This window comes from Pollachius pollachius (assembly GCF_949987615.1).
Source record: "Pollachius pollachius genome assembly, chromosome: 18".
Classification (NCBI taxonomy): domain Eukaryota; kingdom Metazoa; phylum Chordata; class Actinopteri; order Gadiformes; family Gadidae; genus Pollachius; species Pollachius pollachius.
The window spans coordinates 19,938,897-19,963,122 of NC_136951.1; the positions used below are offsets into that span (position 1 = coordinate 19,938,897).

The following is a 24,226-nucleotide window of genomic DNA, read 5'->3' on the forward strand; positions in this document are numbered from 1 at the left end:
AGGGGGGAGAGAGAGAGAGAAGTGGACCTACAGCCGGACACACAGAGGGTGAGGTTTGGGGGAGAACGGGGGAGAGGGGGGGAGAGAGAGAGAGAAGTGGAACTACAGCCGGACACACAGAGGGTGAGGTTTGGGGGAGAACGGGGGAGAGGGGGGAGAGAGAGAGAGAAGTGGACCTACAGCCGGACACACAGAGGGTGAGGTTTGGGGGAGAACGGGGGAGAGGGGGGGAGAGAGAGAGAGAAGTGGCCCTACAGCCGGACACACAGAGGGTGAGGTTTGGGGGAGAACGGGGGAGAGGGGGGGAGAGAGAGAGAGAAGTGGACCTACAGCCGGACACACAGCTCTGCGTCGCTGCACTGCTGTCCCACCAGGCCCTGGACCTCCTCGTAGGTCTTCCCCGTCAGAGGAACGCCGTTCCACTCCAGGACTTGCATTCCTGTAACACACACACCTGGGTGAAGGGCCTGACAGGTACACACCTCCAGGGAGGTCGTTTCAATCCACGGAGGTTAGTGTCCGATAGCCGCGGTAAACTCTTTGTCGGATCCAAGGCATCCTAGTACCTGGAGGTAATGTTAATTTACATTCCTGTCCCCGGATGGGGTATTCAAACTACAAAAATATCAATAGATGTAAATCGGTGTAAAAGAGGATGGCATTACATCACAATATTAAGTGGAATAAAAAGGATAGAGTGAATCCTTTCCTTTCAAATTTCATACAAATCTAAAAAAAACTTTTTCAGAGAAAAACCCACAGCACACTCCTATTAAGGGCTGATCCATGAAGTTCTGAAAGGATAAAAGAGGTTTTTAAAGAGACTCGTTCAAGCGCTTTGAACTTGTCTCTCAAAGGTTTCTTCAGCATATTCACTTTGAAGAGTTTTTGCCTCAATATGAAGAAGAAAGTGTTAAAGTGTGAAGTCCTTGCCAAGTTCAGAACTTTGTTTCAAACAGGACACCCTTAGTTATAAGGAAAGAAGCCAAATATTGGCAAAACATTTTCTGTATCATCCAAATTTCAATAACAATATATACAATAGAAACACTCATTTGCATTCAAAGTTCAACATTGGCGGGTGTCTTCCGGCGAAGGTTGAGTTTGAGACGAGTTGCTCATAGGGTCAGAGTCAGCACAACACAGCAAACCCACCCAGCCACAGCACACTGCGCTCAGACGTCCACTTACACAGGTTGAAACAGCGTCCCAAGAAGGTCCTGGGCTTACGGACCAGCTGCCGAGCTGTGTATGGGACAGCATCATGGCTGAATGCTACGTGCTCCTGGTTTCAACGGTACACTGCGGTAGAAGGTGTGGATAACGTCTAATTCTACAATGTTTCAATTGACTTTGGGCATTAATATTTAATTTCTCTCTTTTGGCTTTTTGAGTGCATATTTTATAGGTATATTCACCTCAGCAATTGTAGGTGCTTGACACTTGCTTCTATGAATATCTTTACGATACCGACAGCGACATATTGTTGTGCCTCCTTCTTCTGATAAATGTACTTATTGTTAGTCACTTTGGATAAAAGCGTTAATAATAGTTATATGTCATAAATGTAAATGTATTTTTCCATATATATTTTGAAAACAATTTATTCTATTTAAAAAAGTAAGAGAAAATAAATAATTTGAGTCCCTTTTTAAGTCAGTTTGCGCTCCAGTCCTTTTTGTTAGGGTAATCACTCGTGTGGGAATAATTTATGACATCCAACTTGACCATCTCTGGGTCCACTCGGTCTGTCCGACAGTTCCTAGTATTCACAGCGTCCTGTTCCTCACACACAGAGCACCTCACAATGGACCTGTCTGTGGAGGTGTGAAAACACTGAGTCATCCACACCGCTCCACGGCTATATCCAACTGGCCCGCAGAAACAAACTAATAGCATTATTATCCTTCTATTATTAGACGGTGACGTGTCTATGTGCTAAAACTGGACTAAACAGGATTACGGATCCTGAAAGAAATGATATAAAATACACAATCATCTTGACACAGTAAGATGGCTATGTTGAATTGGGCAAAGTCGCAAAGCAATGAAAAGGTCTGAATAAATAAAAAGAATGAGGTAAAATGATGCAATAAGTGATTGGGTATGTTTAATTGGAAAGCAAGATGCTTAGGACAGCTGGGCGAGGTTTGATGAAGAGGGACCAGAGATAAAATCACAGAATGGATGAGTATTGTGGAACGCCAGAGGGAGTGATGAAGGGACCGCAAAATAAATAGAAAAAGGAGAAGGGAAGAATCGCCCACACCCGACACACACACTCACCAACACACACACTCACCAAAACACACACACACACACACCGAAAAACACACCCACACTGAAAAACACACCCACACGACACACACACCCACACACACACCTACACGACACACACACACACACACACACACACACACACACACACACACACACACACAAACGTCGCTAAATCCATCCATCCCCCGTAGTGTTGGGACAGATGGATTGCCCCCTACGCAGCTTTTGATTGGTTTGCGGCTTCCGCCTTCCTGCGTGTACCCCACCACACAGCTCCAGGCTCCAGCAGGGCCGGCCGTACGGAGAGGCCGGAGAGAGCACCGCCCCAACGCGGCCAACACGAGATGGGCTTCAGCCCGGCCGGCGGGACCAATGTGTTCCCATGGAGACGAGCGTTGGAGCCGGACCTAGCCTTGATGCTACGCTCAAAGCTGCTTTCAAAGTTTTTCCCAAACAAGTGAAAGCCATCGAAGCACGGCCAACCGGATCACAGCAGTGTTTGAACATTGTTAAACGTCCTTAAGTGTTTTATGTGTTGGTGGTCATGGAGGATTAATTTCAGTTGCCGTCGCTATTTCAGTTGATTCGTTCACTTCCTGTCTCTCCAGTGCTACATTTTAAACACGTCTCATCCACATGAGGAACTGTCGTCTGAACTAGCGTCTGCTGAAACACGCGTTGACCGCTGAGGACGCCTGTTAAACATCCAACGTGGTCGTGTCCATCATATGAGAGATAGATCCAAGCCTACCACCCTGCCCAGTGGACTGTACCAACTGCTAGGGTGGGGGTGCAGTCGTGGCCCTTTAACTAGTATCAACCCTGTGGGAGACGATCCAAACCTCTTTAATATTCTGTACGTACGCTTGTGGCAGAGTGTACGTCCATCTCTCATTTAAAGCCAATTGTATTTATTTATAGCCTGCAACACTTTTATGTCGATCAATACCACTTTTATTGTGTTGCTGTCAATAAAGGATGCAGTTGTTATTTTCCTGAGCCAGCGTCAGTGTGGGGGGTGGGAACAGGTTAGTTGTGTGGGTCGGTGCACGCTAAATCGCACTAAAAGTAAATAACTTTGTGGATCTCAGACCTATTTCAGTGGCATACTTAGGGTGCCATATGGTGAACTATGCTACAAAACCCTCCTGGGTTCACTTATCAGAGCCGTGCGCTTCGGAAAGAGCACAACCGTATGTCATTTGACCTTATTTTTATTGTATTAAACCCCCAGAGGTTACTGTCGACGGCTCCTTTTCTCTCCTCACCTGATTGGTTATCGCCAGAAGGCACTGAGCTGACATGCAAAGGAGCCTGTCAAACTCACAGCCGTCTGTGACTGTCAATCAAAGGTGGTTTCAAATGCAAGGAAACGCATTCAATATGAGTTATTTGGAAAAAGAGGAGCGCAAAGATTCTACACCACCGTCTACACGATGAAGCATAATATGTAATATGCTATGGATGTGTCAACATTTTTTTCTGCATACATATTTCTTCAACTATTCTATGTAGCTAAACATATGTTATGTGTATTTTATGCATAATTTATCTTCAATTTCTAGCATTTTTTATTCTACCACTCTCCAGTACTTGCTGCTGTGGCACCTGAATTTAGTGTCTTGGGTCAATAAAGTACAATAAAGTTCACCGGATTGAGCAAATACAAATCAGGGAAGGCAATTGCTTCATTATATCAGCTACTATTAAAATGTTTTACTTTTAAACCATTTTATCAATAATCCAAGCACCCTGTTGTGTGAGGCGCCTCACCTTCTAGAATCTTCCCGGTCTGCTCGGCCGGTCCGCCGGGTAGGACCTTGGCCACGTACGCCCCGATGTCTCCGTGGCCCCCCGGGACCTCCTTGCCTCCCACCAGGCGGAGCCCCAGTCCGTTACCTGCTGACGGGGACAGAAAGAGGTACTGAGAGACGGGGTGGTGGGCTGACTGGATTCTACATCCAAATCCCATGGTGCTGAATAGATTGATTATAGTGACAGTGACAATCTCTCTCTCTCTCTCTCTCTCTCTCTCTCTCTCTCTCTCTCTCTCTCTCTCTCTCTTATTACCCGCTACCCTCTCATTACCTCTACCCTCTCTCTCTCTCTCTCTCTCTCTCTCTCTCTCTCTCTCTCTCTCTCTCTCTCTCTCTCTTTCTCTCTCTCTCTCTCTCTCTCTTATTACCCGCTACCCTCTCATTACCTCTACCCTCTCTCTCTCTCTCTCTCTCTCTCTCTCTCTCTTATTACCCGCTACCCTCTCATTACCTCTACCCTCTCTCTCTCTCTCTCTCTCTCTCTCTCTCTCTCTCTCTCTCTCTCTCTACCCCTCTCTCTCTCTACCCCCCTCTCTCTCTCTCTACCCCCCTCTCTCTCTCTCTGCCCCTCTCTCTCTCCCTCTCTCTCTCACACACACACATATACAAACACTGACTTCGATGACACAGAATGGATGACACAGTGAATACACACAGAGGCTGGGACTGCAGCTAACATCTCAAACACCCAGGCCTTATCTACCCCCTCTCAGTAATCCGGTTAGCAGAACCCCCCTCCCCCCTGCCCCCCCCGGCTGTGCTGAGGCAGAACAGACCCAACACATGCTGCGAAAATAAAGGATTGTGCTCATTTTATTAAAGGATCAAATGAGTCATTTTCAGCACCCCGGCCCTCAAAAACAAAACACATCTCATTGTTGTGGGCTGTGCGCTAATTGCGTAAAGTGCGTCTGTGAAGAAGACGCCATTTTAAGCATGGCAGGAACTGATGTGTGTTAGTGTGAGATGAGCCAAGTGAGCAACAGAGCCAGGAGAGGAAATGCCTGCCAGCTTTAACGGCCCAAAGGTAAATTGGAGGATATGGTGGTGTATTCAGGCAAAAGCATTTATCCTCGTCAATTACCCTTTAACTGCCGTATAGTATCGGGCTATACACACCCGTTAGGTATTGATTACAAAAGGATTCAGTCGTGATCTGAGAAACCCGGCATGTGTTCACCTGACGTCATGCGTTCCTTGGGGTCCCGTTGCAGTTTGACGCGGAGGTGGGGGAAGGGATAGTATGGCCCTTTACCCTGTGGGACACACAAGCACATTCAGCACAACTCCCTATACAGGGTTAGACGCTTATAGGGGTGTGTGTGTGTGTGTGTGTGTGTGTGCAGACTCCATACAGATACGTCGGATTAAAATATTCCTGAAATATTCCGGTATTTACCATTAAGCATCGTGGTGTTATGACGTACAGCTAGGGGTTAGGCATCTAGCTCCAGGATGCTTCTGGATTGACCAAACAAATGCATGGGGTCCCAACCAAATCTTTCGGCTTGTCCTCCCCCCTGACCACTTATAAATAATACATTTCATTTATAAAGCAACTTTCAATGATCCCAAGGCGATTCATCGTGAGCAAAGAAACAAAAACAAGAACAGGAAACAAAACTGAAAACCAAAATATGTGTTTTCTGTAGGGCTCCAGTTGTGCACGTAAACAGCTTGGCTGTGTGTGCGTGTGCGTGTGTATAAACAGTCTTGCTGTGTGTGTGTGTCGGTCCAGCCTCACCTGTCTCCTCTCTTGGCTGTTCTCTAAGCGGCCGTCTCTGGGTTTGTCGTACCAGTCAGTGCCCTCTCGTCTCAGGTGGTAGGCTTCAGGAGAAGACAAGCGCAAAGAGAGCTCCCTTTAAAGCTCTGTCTCAAACCCGGGTTGGCCTCCCTATACCGGCAGTAAGTGCTGTTGTATTTTGCAAGCCCTTTCAGGGTGAACGGTTTCTGGTAATGGCCGTCTTGGGAATATGTTTGGGATTCATCAAAGTCAGGACTTTGGGAACTGTGTCCCAGCAGAAAAGGAAAATATATTTAGCTTAATATTTACGCTTTCCTCAAGTATCCACTAGACTAGAGCCACAGAATAACGTTGTGGGTTATTCATTAGAGGTAAACACACGCGTATGAATGCTGGGTATGAAGCATAAAGGTTAAATGTATTATTACGGTAGTTTCAGTTTATATATACACCGTGCATGCCACCCAAACGGTGGGTATGTGCACTTTAATTTCATAATTTCTGATTTTTAACATGAATGTTAGAACTTAAATGGGATATATATTTAAATGCAGATGTATCTGTCGACCAGTTTCAACCCTGAACATAAAGCCCTCATTTTAAGGAGTTAAGTTAATAACCAGTGAATCCTCTGAGAGATTATAAAATGAAAGTAATACTGTACCGTTGGCTGAATCGTCTCTGTTTAAAGCCATCATCGAGGCACTCAGAGCTGGAAGCAAGGCACATTGGTTGATGTAACAAAATTACTTGCCATTTTTGTGACAAAACTTTGATAAAATAAGACATTATAATATAGTTTAGAAGTTTTGTTTTACTGATTTTACTCATATTAACTTTCTTCATGTGTTGAGTCCTCTTTCCTATTCAACTTTCCTATTTCTGGGTCTCTGTAGATAACTCAAATTGTAGGCCAATGTTATACATGAATACATGAAGGTGTTTACATGTCTATAAATCTGAATGAGAAACAAACACTGCAGTATTCCTAAAATAATTGTACATAAAACATATAAAAATATATCCCCATGCAATTAGCCACACAAAGGCATGCAAGTTCAACATTCATTTTGTATTTATTCAGATTGATCTTGGGGCATGCAATTAGAAATGTGGAACACAAGACATGCAAGACATTACAATCGTGATTGTTATCGTCACCTTAAGTTATATAACAAAAACAGAGCCCCATACAGCCTAGAAAAATATAGATATGAGTCTAAAGTGCTATTAATAATCAAGTCAAATGCTATTTACATACTTATGAATATAGAGATATACTACGAATATAGAGATATCATCTAAACGTATAGTACAAACTTGCATACATTTTTCTTATTCAACCATCAAGTTTTGATTTCAAGGAACGGTGCCAATGAATGTTTATATTTGGGGAGGCACTTGTTTTAACGTTAAAAACATTTCAATTGATTAACGATGAGATGAGTTTTAGCGGGCGTGTGATTCAGTTTACTCTTTATGTTCTGTATACACTTTACAAGCATGAAATCAAAATGCATAAGTTAAGCTTTCATTTCAAATGGTTCTACAGATGATAGCACGCGTACGATACAAGAAGGTGATGCGCCTCACACAGCAATTTATTTGTTGTTTGGATTATCAACAAGACGCAAAAATGTTTCTTTGAACAACCGCACAACACATATAAAAGCCCAACGCATACATGCACACATTCAAGCAAACCAACGAGAACGGGAGCGAACACAAAGCAAGAACAGCAAGCAGTTAATCGAGATCTAATCAAAACAAAATGTCGACAGATGAGACAAAAACGTGGACAGAACAGGTTACAGTTAATGAAACGACACAAACATTGGAAAAACAGCATACACATGCAGACAGTAGCGCCACAAAGGTCCACAACGACACACCGGTAGTAGCACAGAGTACCGACTGCATGCAATACAAGCCACTCCCCCAAAGTCCCAACGACAGACATTCCCCTCGGGTGAGGACCCCATGGGGGCGTTTGTTACCTTCATTGTCCGACATGTTGCTCTGGTCGTCCAGCAGGGCGTAGTTCCTCCCCCTGGTCGGCTCCTCTCTGATGTGCTGCTGCCCGGAGTCCTGCAGAGACAGGCAGGAGCCGAACTGGTCCCTGGAGTCGGCCGAGATGGGCGGCAGGGGTCCGGCTGACGCCCTCGCCATGCCCATCGGCTCGCCCACGGGACTCAGCGGACTCTCCTCCTCGGAGTTCTGCGCCACGATCGGAATCCGGCCTCTACCGCTCTGCACGATGGGAAGGCTGGTGGGCTTGGTGCGACCGGAGGGCGTCTGGTAGAGGGACATGTCCCCGGAGGCCTCTCCATCCCCTTTCAGCCTCAGGGACGAGTTGGACGGGTCCCTCTTGAGGGACAGATCCAGGCCGTAGCACGACGTCGGCCTGGAAGCCGGTCTAGAGCGGCTGCCGCTGGGGTAGGCGGAGTCCAGGCCCAGGCTCTGGCCCATGTTGAGGGAACCGGCCAGGTTGGCGCCCAGCGTGGAGCCGAGGTACTTCTGCTGCTCGGCGATGTTCTTACGCAGGCCGAACGTGATCTCGTCCTGCAGCAGCCGGCTGGACCTCGCCGACGCGCTGGTCGACCCGAGGTAATTGTAGTCCGTGTCCAAGCCTCGGCCGTCGGTGATGGAGGAATACTTGGTGGAGCTCTTGGGTTCCACCAGCGTCGGCTTCTGTTTCTGGTACAGCATGGACGCCGGGAGCTGCTTCGCCGCCTGCTTCTCCAGAGTGAGCCGGCTGATGCTGTACTTGTCCGTCTTTGGGTATTGTCTCTGAGAGTAGCCGGAGAGGCTGGAGTTGGGCGAGTAGTAGTGATGGGAGAGCCCCGTCAGCTGTTCCAGGCTCTCCGTCCCGCCCGTGCTCCGACGGAACTCCTGCTTCAGCTGCTGCTTGAGGAGCTTCAGCTCGTAGGGCTCCTCCATGGGGTCGTCCTCGTCGGGGGTCTTCCCATAGGTGTGGAGCCTGGAGGTGGACCCCAGGTAGTCGGCCGAGCACAGATCCGCGGCGCTTCTCCGCAGGAGCTTCTCTGCCTTGGCCAGCTCTCGTTCGGCCAGGCTGTAGGAGGACGACAGGCCTGTGGTGCTCTTGGCCAGTTCGGCGGCGTCCTCCAGCAGCATGTAGCTGCGAGGCGTGTGGTGGTCCACGTCGGTGTAATAGGAGTCGGAGATGGCCGACATGGGGCTTCCGGCCATGCTGCCGCTCTCTAGGGCCCGGAGGTCCAGGTGGTTCCCGTACTTGTCGTACTTTACTCCGAGGAAGGCGGAGGACGTGGGGTCGGGCTGGCGACTGACCACGCTGTATTTGGTTGCGTCTAGCTCCGAGAGGAGGGCCGCTTGCCTGGCCGCCTTCTGCTGGATGAGGAGCATCTGGTGGTAGCTCTGCTGCTGGGCGCTGGTGAGGGAGGGCACAGAGGAGTAGATGGACTGGGACTGGTAGGCCTGGGGCGCCTGGTAGAGGGACTGGTAATGGGTCTGAGGGTATTGGTACTGGGAGTATTTTGAGTACTCATGTTTGGTCTGCGGTGGAACAAACTCCTCCAGCTCCGACTGCGGCGCCGTCCGCGGACGCTCCAGGCCGTGGACCACGAGGTCTTCGTCTTCGCCGTCTCCACAGCCGCCTCGCGTGTCGCGGATGTTGCTGACCTCGCTGTCCGACATGTAGTCCCGGTCCTCGGCCACGCTCTGCAGGTAGGCGCGCTCCCGCTTCTCCCGCTCGATCAGCAGGACGTCCTTCCTGCGGTTGATCCCCATCTCCAGGTACCGGAGCTTGGCGTCGATCTCCTTCTCCTCCTCGTCCAGCTCCGCCTGCTTCTTGCGCAGCTTGGACGACTCCCGCTCCACCAGGTCCAGCTCCCGGTCGATGTCCTGCAGGATTTTGGCGCGGGCCAGGTTAGAGTTGCGGCACATGCGGCGGCGGGCGGAGCCGGTGGTGTACGCCGTCTGGCCGCTGGCGGCGGACTCGTCCTCTGAGGGCGGGTTCGGTAGCGTGCGCTTCACCTTCTTCTGAGTGCCGGTGGGCGTGCCCCCCGAGCCCTTACCCTTCGGTAAGAAAGAAAGATGGAGAAATAATTATGAATAAGAAGGCAATTTTGCAGTGGTCTTTGCAGTAGCAATGAGTATTTGGGATATTTACTATTTTGCTACTTAAGAGGTCCCTTATTTCAAATCTAAAGCAACTCATGCTTAAGTTTGTTAATGGGCATTAAGGTGTTAGAAGAAGTAAGGTATCGTCTCCAATTGACAGTTAGGCTGGGATCATTCTCAGAACCAGAATAATCCTGCTGAGAACACCCTATTAACCACTCCTGAGTCTGCGACTCCAGTCATCCTGTACTGTGGGTAGCTTTAACCAGCTATGACATCATTGATTTCAATTGCATGGTATTATATGATCATCTAATAAATGTAATAATATAAATGTTATAAAAGATGAATCACTTTGAATCTATCAATGCCTTGTATTACAATAAGCCAAACATACTCTGATTCCAAAAAGTAATTATTGACCACCCATAAGCTGCTTAGTAAATGTTACACACTTTTTACTGGTTACCTATAATATTAAAAATGTATTTTGAAAGGTAATATTTAACATTAAAGCCCACTGATCTGTCCGTTCAACATTTTCTTGCAAACTCTTTTTCATTGGCCAGACTATATTTTGTATGGGGGTTACCAACGTTGAATCAGCCAGGCATGAACATCTTTAAAGAAGGCTAGGAAGATCTAGTTGGGTCCTCAGAACGTGTATCTGGGAAAATATTTAGTTTAAATACTGGATAAATAAAATCTTTATAAAAGTGTGTGTAATAACAAGTAATACTTTTTATTGCAGTATGAAATGTGAGGGAATACATGTGTAGCATTACACAGCACAAGAGAAATATTCCAACAACCAATATTCAGTATGACAGAGAAGAATCACCAGAAAGAATATTTAATGAAAATTGAAATGTTCCTCTGCAGCTAAACGCCAATATAAATGATTTGGTTAGCTTTTGAAGGGGCAAGGCTATGAGTGGATCATCATATTAATTTAGATGAAAAAAGCCCCCGGCATTCATACCAGACCAGAGAAAAACACCACTGCTCTATGAAGTAATTTGTGTTATATCTTTCATTATAATTCGTTTTGTCCCTCATGCCAAAGTTCAAACATAAATACATAACGTAATGTATCCTTTGGCCAGAGTGTACAACAATTTCCTAACAAACAGATTATTTGTACAATATGATCTGAGGGTTAGGATACTCACTGTGAAACCGTCCCCATGCTGTGTCCCAGACGAGACTCTTTCCTCCCCCGTCGGGCTCATGGGCTTGGGGTCGGACAGGGACCTCTGCATGGCCTTGGGTCCCCTTGGGCTGGCTGCTGGGGAGACATAAGATGGATCCCCTCGCAGCTTCTGAGGGCTTGTATCGCCCAGTGTGTTTTCATAGGACACAAACTCCAGGGATTTGCTGGGGGATACACAGGGAGATATCGGGGAGTAGAGGACTTTGGGGGATTTGGGGGCCTGAAGAGCAGAAGGGTCGGCTTTGAGGTTGGCCGACTGGCCGATCTCTAAGGGAGTGGGGCGTCTCTTCGGGGAGGTCCTCTCGGAGTCTGAGAGCTCCATCCTGGTGTCCATTCGTATGTTCCCCTCTGCGTCGGTCTGTATACTGATCTCTGTGTGGGCCTGCAGAGTCATCTCCGACTGCCCGCCCCTATCTCCCCGTGAGGTGCGAGGTCTGCTTCGTCTGGCCCTGTTCTGCTCCTCCCATTCGTCCTGATCTTCATCGTCCGTCTGCACGCAACTATCCACGCCCTTTTTGACGCTCTTCTTCTTCCTGCCGGCTGTGTACGCTTTGCTCACTGAATCGTCCTCTTCATCCGTCTGGCATCCACTATCTGTGATCTTGCGGGCCAGTATGGTGCCATCGGGCCCGATCACGATGGCCTCCTGTGGACCATGTCCCGGGACCTCTCCCCCAGGGAACATCTGTCGGATCTTTTGTTCCTCCAGCTGCATGCGGAGCTGCCCTTGGAGCCTCTGGATCTGCTCCAGCTGGTGCTGCTGCTGGGCGTAGGTCTCCTGCTGCATCATGAGGTGAGCCTGCCTCTCCTCCTCCTGCTGGGCCAGGAGGTGCTGCTTCATAGACTGCAGCTCTTCCAGCTCCTTCTGAACCAGCATCTGCTCCTGCTCGCGGAACCGCTGGATCTCCTGTCTCTCCCACTCCAGGTCCTCCGCCAGGCGCTGCTGCTTGAGTTTCTCCATCTCCAGGCGCTCGCGTTCCGCCTGGTACTGGCCGTCCCCGGGCACCATGGGGGAGGACAGGGCCTCCAGGGAGGCAGCGATGGCTTCAAGGGATGCGTCGGTGTAGCTGTCCAGGGACAGGGACGTCAATGCCCTGGAGACCACATCGGCAGCACTGAGGCTCCCGTCCTTTGAGAGCTCCAAGTTGAGGGGCACGTCCTCCAGATCTCCGGCCGACAGGCTGGAGATGAAGCTCTGGGATCGTTTGAGTGGCAGAGTTTCGAGGTTGGAGAGGGACGGCATGGTGTCACTGGTGTGCATGGTGTTGTTGTATGTAGTGCTGAAGATTGAGCCGGGTTGGGTGGTGATGGCGTATGTAGAGGGGATTGGTGCCGAGACTGAAGAATAGACCACCCCGTTGGATGACCTCAGAACAGTGTTGGTTCCAAAGATGGTGCCAGCGGCACCGGTGACCAGGGCCTGGGAGTAGGGCGGGATTGTCATGCCTGCATAGGCCCCTTTCCTGGAGTAGTCCACTGCTTCACCTGTTAAAAGTCAAAAATGTAAATTGTGGACGAAACGATTCAGACAGTCTTAAGGTTGGAGGAGGCGGTTGCATGCCGATGGACACCGAAACCAAAAACGGAGAAAAAGGAAAAAAAAACATCACAACACGACATGCCCAAACGATATGTAAAAAGCTTGCAGAGACATACAAAAAATATATATTTTGGGGAAAAAAATGAATGAATGTCCATGCAAATAAGGATGAGAAATGAAAAAAGTGAAAAAAAAAAGCCACATGATTTAGCCATGAATCAGATGGTGGAGCTGAAAATAACATTTCAGCGAGAGGTCGGCGATGTCGCAGCACTGACCTGTGTCGGAACCCTTTGCTGAGGTAAGATCTACCGCACCTTCTGAGGTGACGTTGAAATTATAACTGTTCTTGCTCTTGTAAAGGAAAAGTCCAGCTTCTGCCAGGTTAGTGTCCGACATCGACGGTTTGATTCCCCCAAACCCTCTCATGCCATAGGGTGAGCGGTCGTACTGATAATGGTCGTCTCGATATCCAAAGCGGTCTTCAGGTAAGGGTGAGGTGGGCTGCTGAGCCGTGCAGCTCCCTGCGAATGGCAGTTTGTAGACAACATCGCAGCATACAGACCTTCTCCCCGCCGTTAGATCCACGGGTTTGCCGTCGTCCTCGGTCATGACTGCGGTGACCACCTCTGATGAAGTTGTGTCTACCGATACCAAAGTGTTGAATGGTTTGGTGGTGCTGAGGTCCACAGCCCCTGCGAATGTCGCTGTGCCCGTGATCAAACCGTTCGCAGATACACAGCTCTGAGCTGGCATGGGGGCCATGGTGACCGGTGGGGCCTGGAACGTTGCACTGGTGCCTGATCCCACTGAAAGGTTGATTGGGATCTCCACATTGGATGCGGTCGTTGGCTGAGCACTGATAGGACGAAACACGATCTGAGACATGGGCTCGAATGCTTTGTTTTTTGTCAGCTGGAGAGGCGATGTAGTAGCATAGGTGTCCAAACTGTCATAGCGCTGGATTGTCGCCGCACAGGTCACGATGGTGATGCTGTCAGTGACAATAGAGACGGTGGACGATTCGGCACTGAGGTTGACCACCGAGGGCTGCACTGCACTTGTCTGACGGCTGCCGACGTCGCTTGTTGTAAAGGACTGCCGCCTGCAATCTGTGCCAGAAGACAGGTCCACACCTTTCATGTCACTTCCTGGTTCTTCTTTCATAGTTCTAAGATCGACCACCTCACAATGCTGGTAGGCCTGTCCGTTCTGTGCAGGCGGTTGGGTTTTTGGCTTCTCCATTGAGATCGGAACACCGTTGGCCCTCGGAGATGGCATTGGGGGTGGTGTTCTTTCATGAACAACAGATACGGTAGTTCTTTGGACTTCTGTTTTGACCACCTGAGATACAACGTTAGGCAGAGCCGCTGGAGGTTGTGCTGAGGCAGATATAGCCTCGATAATATGACAAGAACTAGAGACATGCTTGTCCAGGCCACAGATCTCCTGGCTTTCTATGGACTCTGTGACCCTTGTGTATGCCAGGGGCACCCTATTGGTTTGTGTTTGGGGTGGATATGGTTGTTGATTTGACTGTTGACCATGTCTTAAAGGGGAGACTGGACCAGGACTAGACGGGGCTTGGGTTGAGATCCCTTCGACCGGGGAATTGGGTTGAGAGGGGAGTGTGATGACCACATATGTGTCACGAAGGTTGCTGGCGTACCTTGGTGAAGAAGGTGAGGAGTGAAAGAACTTGTTTTCAGTCGAGGGACTCAGATTCAGGGCCACATCTACAGGGTCTGAGGAAAATGCAGTGGGTCTAGGTGGATAGTGGACATGGGCAGGGGATGGAGGCTGAGAGTTAGGCTTTGGTGCAATCGGTGGTTTGGCACCATCCCCTGGTCTGTGACTAGGCCCACCCCCGGTAGGAATGGCTGGTTTTGGGGGAACTGGAGGAGGAACGTGAGGCTTATACGTTGGTGCCACTGGGTATCGCGCAGTTTGGTCTGTAGTGGTGGCCAAGGGTTCTGGCCTGATGGGACAGACAGGGGCTTGAGGTGGAAGTGGAACTGGAGGTTTCCTGGGGAATACTGTGGGTTTTGGCTGAGTGGGGGGTGGCAGAGGAGACGTGGATGATGAATCTGTTTTTTCCTGAGAATTACCCCGGCGAAGAATGTGTGGCTTCGGGGGTACCGGTGGGGCAGTTGACACTATGCTGGGAACAGTGGCTGTGTACTGAGGAACAGTGGACAAGGGAGACACATTAACCACCACAGGGGGTGCTGGTGTGGGGGTGGCTCTTGACAAATCTACAATATCTGATTGGGCATTAGTTTGTGGTGTCTGTTCTGATGCGGACAAGGGTGGAACTTCAATAATAACAGAGTCAGACTCTGCACAGGAAGTGACTGGTGGTGTGGCGCTCTTCTCCTCTTCCTTTTTGATGAACTCCTCATCTGAGGACAATTCTCCAGAAGAGCATTGTGTCACCTTGAGGTCAGGGATGGGATGGAGCGCCCTTCGCGGTATGGCCTCTGGATCCTGCTGGGTTGGACTGGTCCCCGGTGTCGAGACCTTCTTCATGAGCTCTTCGTAGGCCGCCTCAGCATCCAGTAATGTTTTCCCATCCTTCCCCGGTGTGACTGCAGTGCTATTAGAGACGACACTCTCAGCAGGCTGCAACACAATCTCGGGCTTGGTCATCGTTGTCACCGGCTGCATCTTTTGATATTCCTGCTCAAGCTTCATGAACTCCTTTCTTTTCTTTATCATGTCTTCATACACTTCATCCGGCGATCTCAGCTTTTTGGACTCTGCTGGGACTTCCATATTAGTCTGCACCACCTGCTCAGTGTTTGCATTGTCAATGAGAGTCTCATAGGCATAGTCCTCGATCAACATGCCGCCATACAGAGACTCTTTGGCGGGTTGAATCTCCACCGTCTCGACCGTTGGAGATTTGGCTCGCAGCATTATCTCTTCATACGCCTCATCTGCAGTTTTAAGAATCTTTGTATCCGTTTTGTCAGCGTTTTGCTCATCAGTCGGAGAGTGAAGGGACACGGACGTTGGGAGCTGATAAGTTTTCTGTACCGCTGCGATCTTTGACGCATGGATCTCAAACCCTTCTGAATCTGATTCGATGCTCGGGGAGAAATCAGAACAGGAGGAGCGCCGGATCTCCTCCATCTCTGCCTCTTGTCTTAATTCTTCCGTCGGAGAGGCGTCTTCGATCGGGGAAAGATTGCTCGGGGGCGTCTTGGGACGCTCTCTCCTCCTCTGGGATCGAAGGTCATCCTTGTCTTTCTTGGATTTCTTTCCCGAGCCCTTCTGTTTCTCCTGCTCCCTCAGGAGATCCTCCTCTTCACGCAGTTCTTCCTCCTCAGAGGAGTCCTCGATGGTCGGGAGCGTCTGACCCGGTTGTCTGTGTTTGGCTTTCCTGTGTTGTTTCCCCTCTCCCGACCGCACGTTGCTGGGACTGCTGCTGTCGCTGTCCTCGTCAAGAGAGGACACGGATGTTGGGGACGTCCCCGGGGTGAAGCTCGATGCGTGTAGGCTGGACGATCCGTCTCCTCTGGACCGGTCATCTGGCGAATCTGTCAGGCTTCCCATTTCCAGCTCCCCATCATCAGGAGTTATCATAATCGGGGCGCTGGTTGCGTTGAGCTCGATAGTTCTAAATTTACGGACAGCTACACCGGTTTCCGGCTCCCCTTGCTTGGGTTCGGTCACCTCATCTTTCCCTGCATCGTTAGCCTTGTCCAATGAGCCGGAGAGAGGCTTTTCCTCCTCATCATCAGGGCTTACGGAGCTTTTTTTGAGGAGGCGTCTGTTCTTTGCCGATGCGTTCCTTTGTTGTTCAGACCGTTTCTTCTCGTCGTCTCTTATCTTTCGGCGAATCGGGTTCTCCTCGTCGGACGGGGACGCGTCCTCATTCTCGCTCATCTCCATGATCTGCTTCCGTATGAAGTCCTCGTCGTCCCCGGACATGGGGCTATCCTTCCCGAAGCTCTCGCTGCTGTCCTCCAGGGAGTCCGCTCGCACGTTGTCGGGCACCAGGAGCTTCTTCTGAGTGCTCGTCCCTGTGGCAACCCTCTTCTCAGAGAGCTCTCTGTCGTCCTCGGAGCTGGGAGAGTCGGGCGAGAGAGGGAGCACCTCCAGTTTGCGTCTGGTCTTCAGGGAGTCGGTGTTCCCCTCGCCGGCGGGGTGTTGCGGGCCGGCCTGCTGGGCCTCCAGGAGGGGCAGCACGGTGCTCTCCAGCCGAGCAAAGTCGGACGGACTGGTGGGACTGATCTCCTGGGCGATTTCTACAACCTCAGGTTTCTTCTGGTCTTTATCCTGTTAAAATAAAAAAAGACAATAGCGTTGTTAATTTTGTAGCATACTAGGCAGGATAATGTTAATTGCATGTACATGTAATTGACTTTAACCGTAGTTATTTATAATACTACTTTGAAGCACAGAAAAGACAAATTAAATCATGAAATGTGAAATAATTCATATTAAAATGGGGGGGGGGGGCAGATACTATTATTGTTCCTTTAACTATACAGAATACCTCTATTTATTGTTTTATGCACATTTTTAATTTCTAAACTATTACAAATTTCTTATTTTATATAGGGCTAATTTTTCAATTGTAAGTGGATGAAATAAAGTTGAAAAGCCACCGAATGATCCTGCTTCTGCAAGACTTCTCCTAACATAGGTGGACGTAGGCTGGTGATGTAATTTGATGCATTTGTTAAACGTTGACGAGACTGTATGCTGGAATGGGTGTTTGTTAGCGTGGAAAGATGTTGAAATTGTCACAGGGTTTTGTTTTGTTGTCTTTGAGTTATTCACAGTGTGCATGGCCTCTGGGATTCAGCTACACCTCTACTAGTGTTATGTACTACAGTCACCTCGGCCGACGCCTCTGCAGCACTAGGTTTTTCCGGCAGCTTAGCATCGGCCTTCCTTTGCTCCTCTGTGTCAGCACTCTGCTGCTTCGGGCCCCCGTCTCCCTCCTGCTCACTAACTACAGAGGCTGGGAGGCTAGGGTGTGCTACGGGGGCATGAGCTGTTGAAACGCTTTCGGAAACCACGTTGGATGTTTCGTTGTCCTTGGGAGTCGTGTCCTCTCTGATATCGCGCTCTGCCCCCCCCTCCTTGTCACTACACATGTTCTCAGCTGCTGCTGCCACGGAAGCAGACTCCATTTTGTATCCGGCGTGAGCTTTTGACTCAACTTGTTTGTCTGTTTCAGACAGAGCGATTTGCGGCGGAGTGCTATTGGGCTCTGCATGTTCCCCTTTCTCTGACGTGCTTTCTGTCTGCCTCTCGTCACTGCCTGTCAAAGACTCTTGACGAGGTGTTTCTTTGTTATTTTCACCTGTCAAGTTCGTCTCTTGCTTTTCAGTTTCTATGTTAACCGGCACGGTCTGGTTCTGAGAGACACTATGGAGTTCTTGTGCCTCACTGACTGCACGAGGGCACAACGCTGCCTCTGTGTTCAGATCTGACCCTTCCTCCTTCATTTTCTCTCCTTCACTACCACAATTATCGATGTCAACAGATTTGGTTGTGCTTTCCTCCGGCGGGACAAACATGGTTTTCTGTGGATTAAGCATTGTTTCTGCATCATTCTCATTTTCCTCCGGACGTACAGTTTCTGCTTTGAGCAAAGGGCGTTGCTTTCTCGCTACACACGTTCCCTCCAATGAGGCGATCTCTACCGGGCTTTCTTGCACCGGGGATTGGTCAGCGGGTGGACATTGTTCCAGCTCATTATTTGCCCGCTTCTCTTCTTCAGAGAACCCATTACTAACTGGGACAGACTGTGCTGGCTCCGCGGACGCTTTTAGTTCTTTATTCCCTCCATCTATCACGGGGCCAGCGCTCTCAGAATCAGCGAGGGGGGTTGAGGCTGGCTCTTCGTCAGACGCTATCTTATCTGGGGCCTTCTCTGCGCCTGTCCACTGTTCAGACGCCTCTCCCACAACAGATCCTCCCTCAGGCAACCTCTCCTCGGTTAAATGTGCCTCGGCGAGCCTCCCCTCAAATGGATTCTCCTCGATTAACTCCTCCTGCGCTGCCTTGTTAACAGCTGTGTTCATTTCACCCTCTGCTGGAGCTACACTAAGTTTCTCCTCAACTGGTGTTTGTGGAAGCTCCTTTGCTTTCTCAACCGTCTCTTCCGCTGCTAGGGGTACATGGGGTTCAGTGGCAATAGCCTCAGCCTTCCCCTCTACATCTAAACCAGGCAGATTCTCCTCTGCGCTCTCTTTATCCTCTGCCGGCTCTGGGGCCTGCTCCGGCTGAGCCTCCACAGCGTGGAGGACCATGGCGTTGTCGACGGTGGCTGCGGGGACTGCTCTGTCTGGCCGGATTGTAATCACTTCTGGCTCAACCTTAATTTCAGCAGGAGGTTCGTTCCCCTTGTCTGATACTATATTTCCTCCCTCTGGCTCCTGCACACTGCTCACATCTTGGAGTGCTTCCACTGTAACTGCTGTCGGGGCCTGCTCTGTTGGAGCCGATCGAGTTTCGTCTTTACCCGAGTCACCCTCTTGAAGGGCAGCCACATGTTCGACCTCCTCTCCGTCTTCTGCCTGTATAACTGTAGGAGCTGCGAGTTCCGGCTCATGGGCTATCAGGCTAGAAGCTTCCTCTACCGGAGCTGACTCTTTTCCCCCGGCCCCTAGTTCTTTTTCTACAAGCTCCGCAGGAGGCGAGGAGCTCTGGAGTGCCTCGCCCCTTGCGGGGGACTCTGTCTGCTCCATCTCTGTGACGAGCGTTGCAAAACTGTCGTTCGCCTCGCCCGCCAACTCTGCATTTATCTCAAGCTTTGGCTCAGCGTCCACCGGGGCAGAACTGACAGTTTCAGGCTGAGCGGGAGCAGGCTGTACTCCAAAACTACTCTCTGGTGGCTCCGACGCTGTAGCCTGGGGTACAACCTCAGTAAACCTCTCTAAAACGGGAGCAGCTTCATCAGCCGGAGGCTCAGGAACTGTTGCCAATGCTTGTGGCTCTAGATGGTCACCCCCAGCGTCCTGGGGGCTGCAGTCGGAGGGTACGACACCGGGGGCAGGTGGACTGCCGTTCAGAGGTTCGCTATCAGGTGTGGGTGCGGGGGTGGGGGTCAGGGTCTGGGGGAACTCTACCTTGGTCTCCGGAGGCGGTGGGGTGGGTTCGGGTGTTTCTACCGAGGGTTTTGTAACTACGGCAGCAGGAGGAGGGGGGGTGGAGGGAGGGACGGGGGTAGGGGCAGGTGGTTGTGGCGCAGGGGAAGCCACAGCGGCGGGAGGCAGGTCTCCGGGTTGGCCCGACATCGCTCTCTGGGTCTGGCAGCTCAGGCAAAGCCATTCTCTCTGTAAGACAAAAAAAAGGTATTGCTCGTTAGAAATGTTGAATGAAACCACTTTAAACTGAGGGTCTGTATGGGTAAGGCTGGATTTTAATAACTTTACATACTTTCTTTAAATATCAAGTTGGAAGGTATACTGGTTTGCATCTTGTTTTGTTTATCAATCCACAAAACATGACACTGATAAGGATTGTTATGCATTCTATTTCAAGACAAACCTTTTTAATTTCTGCAACTTATAAGAGGAGCCTATACATAATGCACGTGTGACAACAGCACGGAGGCTTACAGTTCAGAGAGACTTCGGTGCCAAGCACAGATGCGCACATTTCACTATGGCTGTTTATCAAGATACATGTGGCTAATGTTATGATGCTTGCTGTGTGTGTTTGTGTGTGTGTGTGTTCTTTTATGTGTGTGGGAAAGATAGAAAGCAGTGATCAATTAGTTCCAGCCTTTGGATGGTGCATGTGATTGCGTGCGTGTGTGCATGCGTGTGTGCGTGCGTGTATGCGTAGGTGTGTGCTTGTGTGCATGTGTGTCAGTGTGTGTGTATTAACCTCTTGAACTCCATAATACAAATGACCCATTCCTTTACTGTCGGCTAACACCACACATGGTTTCCACCAGGGCTCTCTTAGAGGCTCTGTGTTGATCACATTTCAAACCGATTCAACCAAGCGAGGAGAACCAAAGGCCTAGCATAAGGCAGTGACGTTTTAAGAGCTCTGTTTATTACCCCGAACACAAGTGTGATTATTTCACTGCATCTCTCCCTCTCCCTGTGTCTCCGTGTGTCTCTCTCTCTCTCTCTCTCTCTCTCTCTCTCTCTCTCTCTCTCTCTCTCTCTCTCTCTCTCTCTCTCTCTCTCTCTCTCTCTCTCTCTCTCTCTCTCTCTCTCTCTCTCTCTCTCTCTCTCTCTCTCTCTCTCTCTCTCTCTCTCTCTCTCTCTCTCTCTCTCTCTCTCTCTCTCTCCAAGAGATGGACCACAAGGGTGACAAACACATTATTGGGTGGCAGATGCTCACTTAAAACACTCTGCAGTAGGATGGTTTTGATTGCAGGGCTTGCAGGAGACCAATAGAACAACTTTAATATAATACATACAAGAATTGGTCCAAGGAAAGTGAACATTCACAGTCAATAAAACAAGAAGCATTTTAAAAAGGTTTCAGTATAACTAAATCTGCTCAGAACTGATATTGGTTGAAATTATTAAATGTAGCCGAGTAAGTTAATGTTAAGGTTATGGAGCCAAACATGGACCTACACATAGAAATGCATTACAGCACACCTGGGAAATCACTCGATGATTCCACTGAATGTGTTTGTCATTCACACAGAAGGCCTATCACTAGTCGTTCGATCTTTTTTCCCTATCTTATTGTCTTCCTTTACCAGGTAACTACTGCCTCTCCCATAGATAGCAAAGTTATCTTTATCATCTGATGAGGTCCCTCATGTCTTCCCATGATAAACCACTCTCTTCTCAGAGAACTGCAGGATGCACTTCCACTCTACCTTGAGCCAATGGAATCTTGATTCACAGTTCCAGGAACACACCCAACACACACACACACACACACACACACACACACACACACACACACAAACACACACACACACTAAAAGACAAACTAATATGATCACACACTGGTTCTTGATCTCTTTTTACACTAACTCCACTCTCAGTCGTCATCTAGCCAGGGTATGCTCTGTCATCAGCCGAGCATCTGTGTGTGAATGTATGGAAGCATCTGGGCTCTCCAACACAGTGTGGTCACACTGTTCCACTCCTACTCTCAAGCCTGCTCCCCTTCCTGCCTAACAGCAGGGCTGGATGCTAAATGCATCCCGCAGAGAAGGTCGCACCACAGAGAGGGAGAGACAGGTAGATAGAGAGAGAGAGAGAGAGAGAGAGAGAGAGAGAGAGAGAGAGAGAGAGAGAGAGAGAGAGAGAGAGAGAGAGAGAGAGAGAGAGAGAGAGAGAGAGAGAGAGAGAGATGTAGAGAGAGAGAGAGATAGAGATGTAGAGAGAGAGAGATGTAGAGAGATGTAGAGAGAGAGAGAGATGTAGAGAGAGAGATGTAGAGAGACAGAAAGAGAGAGAGATGTAGAGAGAGAGAGAGAGAGAGATGTAGAGAGAGAGAGAGAGATATAGAGATATAGAGAGAGAGAGATATATAGAGAGAGAGATATAGAGAGAGAGAGAGATATAGAGAGAGAGAGAGAGAGAGAGAGAGAGAGAGAGGAGTAGTATAGAGGAGTAGCTGGGAGGGAGCATTAGCAGAGCACACAAACTGAGCATGCGCCACAAGTCAAGTGACTGAGGCAGAGCCAATCAGGCACGAGACGCCATGCCACACACAGCCGTGGATGGACAGGCCCCCCCCCCCCCCCCCCCCATCACACACAAACAGCGGTACCTGGAGACATCTCTGGAATATACTGGAATACATACAAATATAAGACGAGGTAAATGAGGGAAATATAGGACAAAAAAGAAAAATTATTAAAAGTATTTAATTCCATGAAATGGGTGGATGTATGACTTTATTCATTTATTAATACTGTATGCCGTTTTAAATATTTCATGTTTGTCTTCCGGTCAGTCTTTCTGTCTGAACGACCCTTTCTGTCCTCCCAGCAAGACTTATGAGTCGTGTTCCAGCCAACAGAGTTAAGAAATCACAAAGAACAAAAGGAATAGAAACAGTCTTACAGTCTGACAGTCAGCCAGTCAGCCAGCCAGTGAACGATCCAGTAAATTAGTCTGCCAACCAGTCAATCAGCAAATCAATCATTGTCCTATACAGCTAGCAATGCAGCACATTTGGACAGTAATTCAACCAGCTCATCAGCCAATCAGTGAGTAGAGGCAGTTAACCAGCCAATCAAATCAAATCAGGAAGTCAGTTGTGAATTCTCACCACTCAACACAGGGCTTTGATATCTTCTCCAAGCCACTAGAACTAGACAAGCACACACACACACACACACACACGCACGCACGCACGCACACACGCACAACGACAGAAAGCGTCTCTTTGTATTAGGTTGTGCTGAATCACCTTTCTCTAAGCCAATCAGAAGGATGTCTTCAAGGCTACCTCCAAAGGGCTTCCTGCGGACAGAGCTTTCAGTTCTCACTCTGTCAGCTGAGGGCCATGGTTTCATCAAGGCGCCAGGCACTATTCCAGACCTTGTTTAAATTAGCATTAATGTCATGTCATACGCACACACGCACACGTGGGCCTATGCGTGTGCTCCTGTGTGCGCACATGTGTGGGTTTGTGTGTGCGATGACCCCAGATGATTCATCACTGTGTGGGTACGGTCCTCACAATCGCACACATCATACATGTGCGCGTGATGACGGGGAGGAGAAATGATTCCTGTGGACTCGCTTGTTTTGGTGTGAGCGAAGGGAAGGAGACCCATGTGATTCACCCCACGTTGCCATGACGAACTATGCACTGACTGCCCGGTCACGCTTATGCACACATACACACCAATACATGCACACGGCCATGCACACACACACAAACACAGACAATTGCACACACAAGCACTTTCCACTGAATTTTCCCTTTGTTGTACTTTCTCATGGGAAAACTATTGCAAAGCAGCCGATATCCGCCAGTATATAGACATTTAAGCTGATAGGACAGGATTTTAAAAAGATATTAAAGAAACCCCAGCTTTGTCACACAGATACCCTTGTATATGCAATTCAATCCATTCAATTCACAATGCACAAGTGCACACACACAAACACACAAACACACACACACACTTTTGTAATTGAGCCATCGTAGCCTGATAACATTGAAGGCAAGACGAGCGCACGAGCCACCAGTCATATTTCAATGGGTCTCTCTCGGGAGGGAAGCGTTTTCTTTGCCAGCGTTGCTATAGAAACGGAGCCAGAGCGATCACGGAAGCCAGGCGACGAGGCCAAAAATGGGAACACAAAAAGTTGTGACGTGTGCAGTTATTCAGAGAGCGTCGAGGAGCATTGGAGCTATGAGAGAACTTGGACCTAACACTTAAGTTAAAAAGCATGCCCACAGAACAAGGACGTTTTTCTTCTACAGTTTAAAATTAATTTAAACGTGTATACTAAAGTGTATCCTGAGACACCTTTGGGATGGAACTTTGGCAGGAATAAGTGCGATATTGTTTTCTTTAACACATATTATGATTTTATTTGACAACGGTAAATAAAAGCTGCTAT

The 24,226-nt window shown here is 49.0% G+C and overlaps 1 protein-coding gene across 1 annotated transcript in view; it reads right to left on the minus strand.

Moving 5' to 3' along the window:
* pcloa (piccolo presynaptic cytomatrix protein a) overlaps window positions 1-24,226 on the minus strand; it is a gene marked incomplete at its 5' end in the record, with an annotated part of 54,575 nt that overhangs the window by 17,173 nt on the left and 13,176 nt on the right. Inside the window, 9 exons of the mRNA XM_079755559.1 lie at window positions 331-439; window positions 4,054-4,179; window positions 5,278-5,353; window positions 5,842-5,924; window positions 6,506-6,553; window positions 7,839-9,897; window positions 11,115-12,640; window positions 12,974-16,979; window positions 19,787-19,993. Coding sequence (XP_079611685.1) covers window positions 331-439; window positions 4,054-4,179; window positions 5,278-5,353; window positions 5,842-5,924; window positions 6,506-6,553; window positions 7,839-9,897; window positions 11,115-12,640; window positions 12,974-16,979; window positions 19,787-19,993 — 8,240 coding nt within the window. The remainder of the gene's footprint in view (window positions 1-330; window positions 440-4,053; window positions 4,180-5,277; window positions 5,354-5,841; window positions 5,925-6,505; window positions 6,554-7,838; window positions 9,898-11,114; window positions 12,641-12,973; window positions 16,980-19,786; window positions 19,994-24,226) is intronic.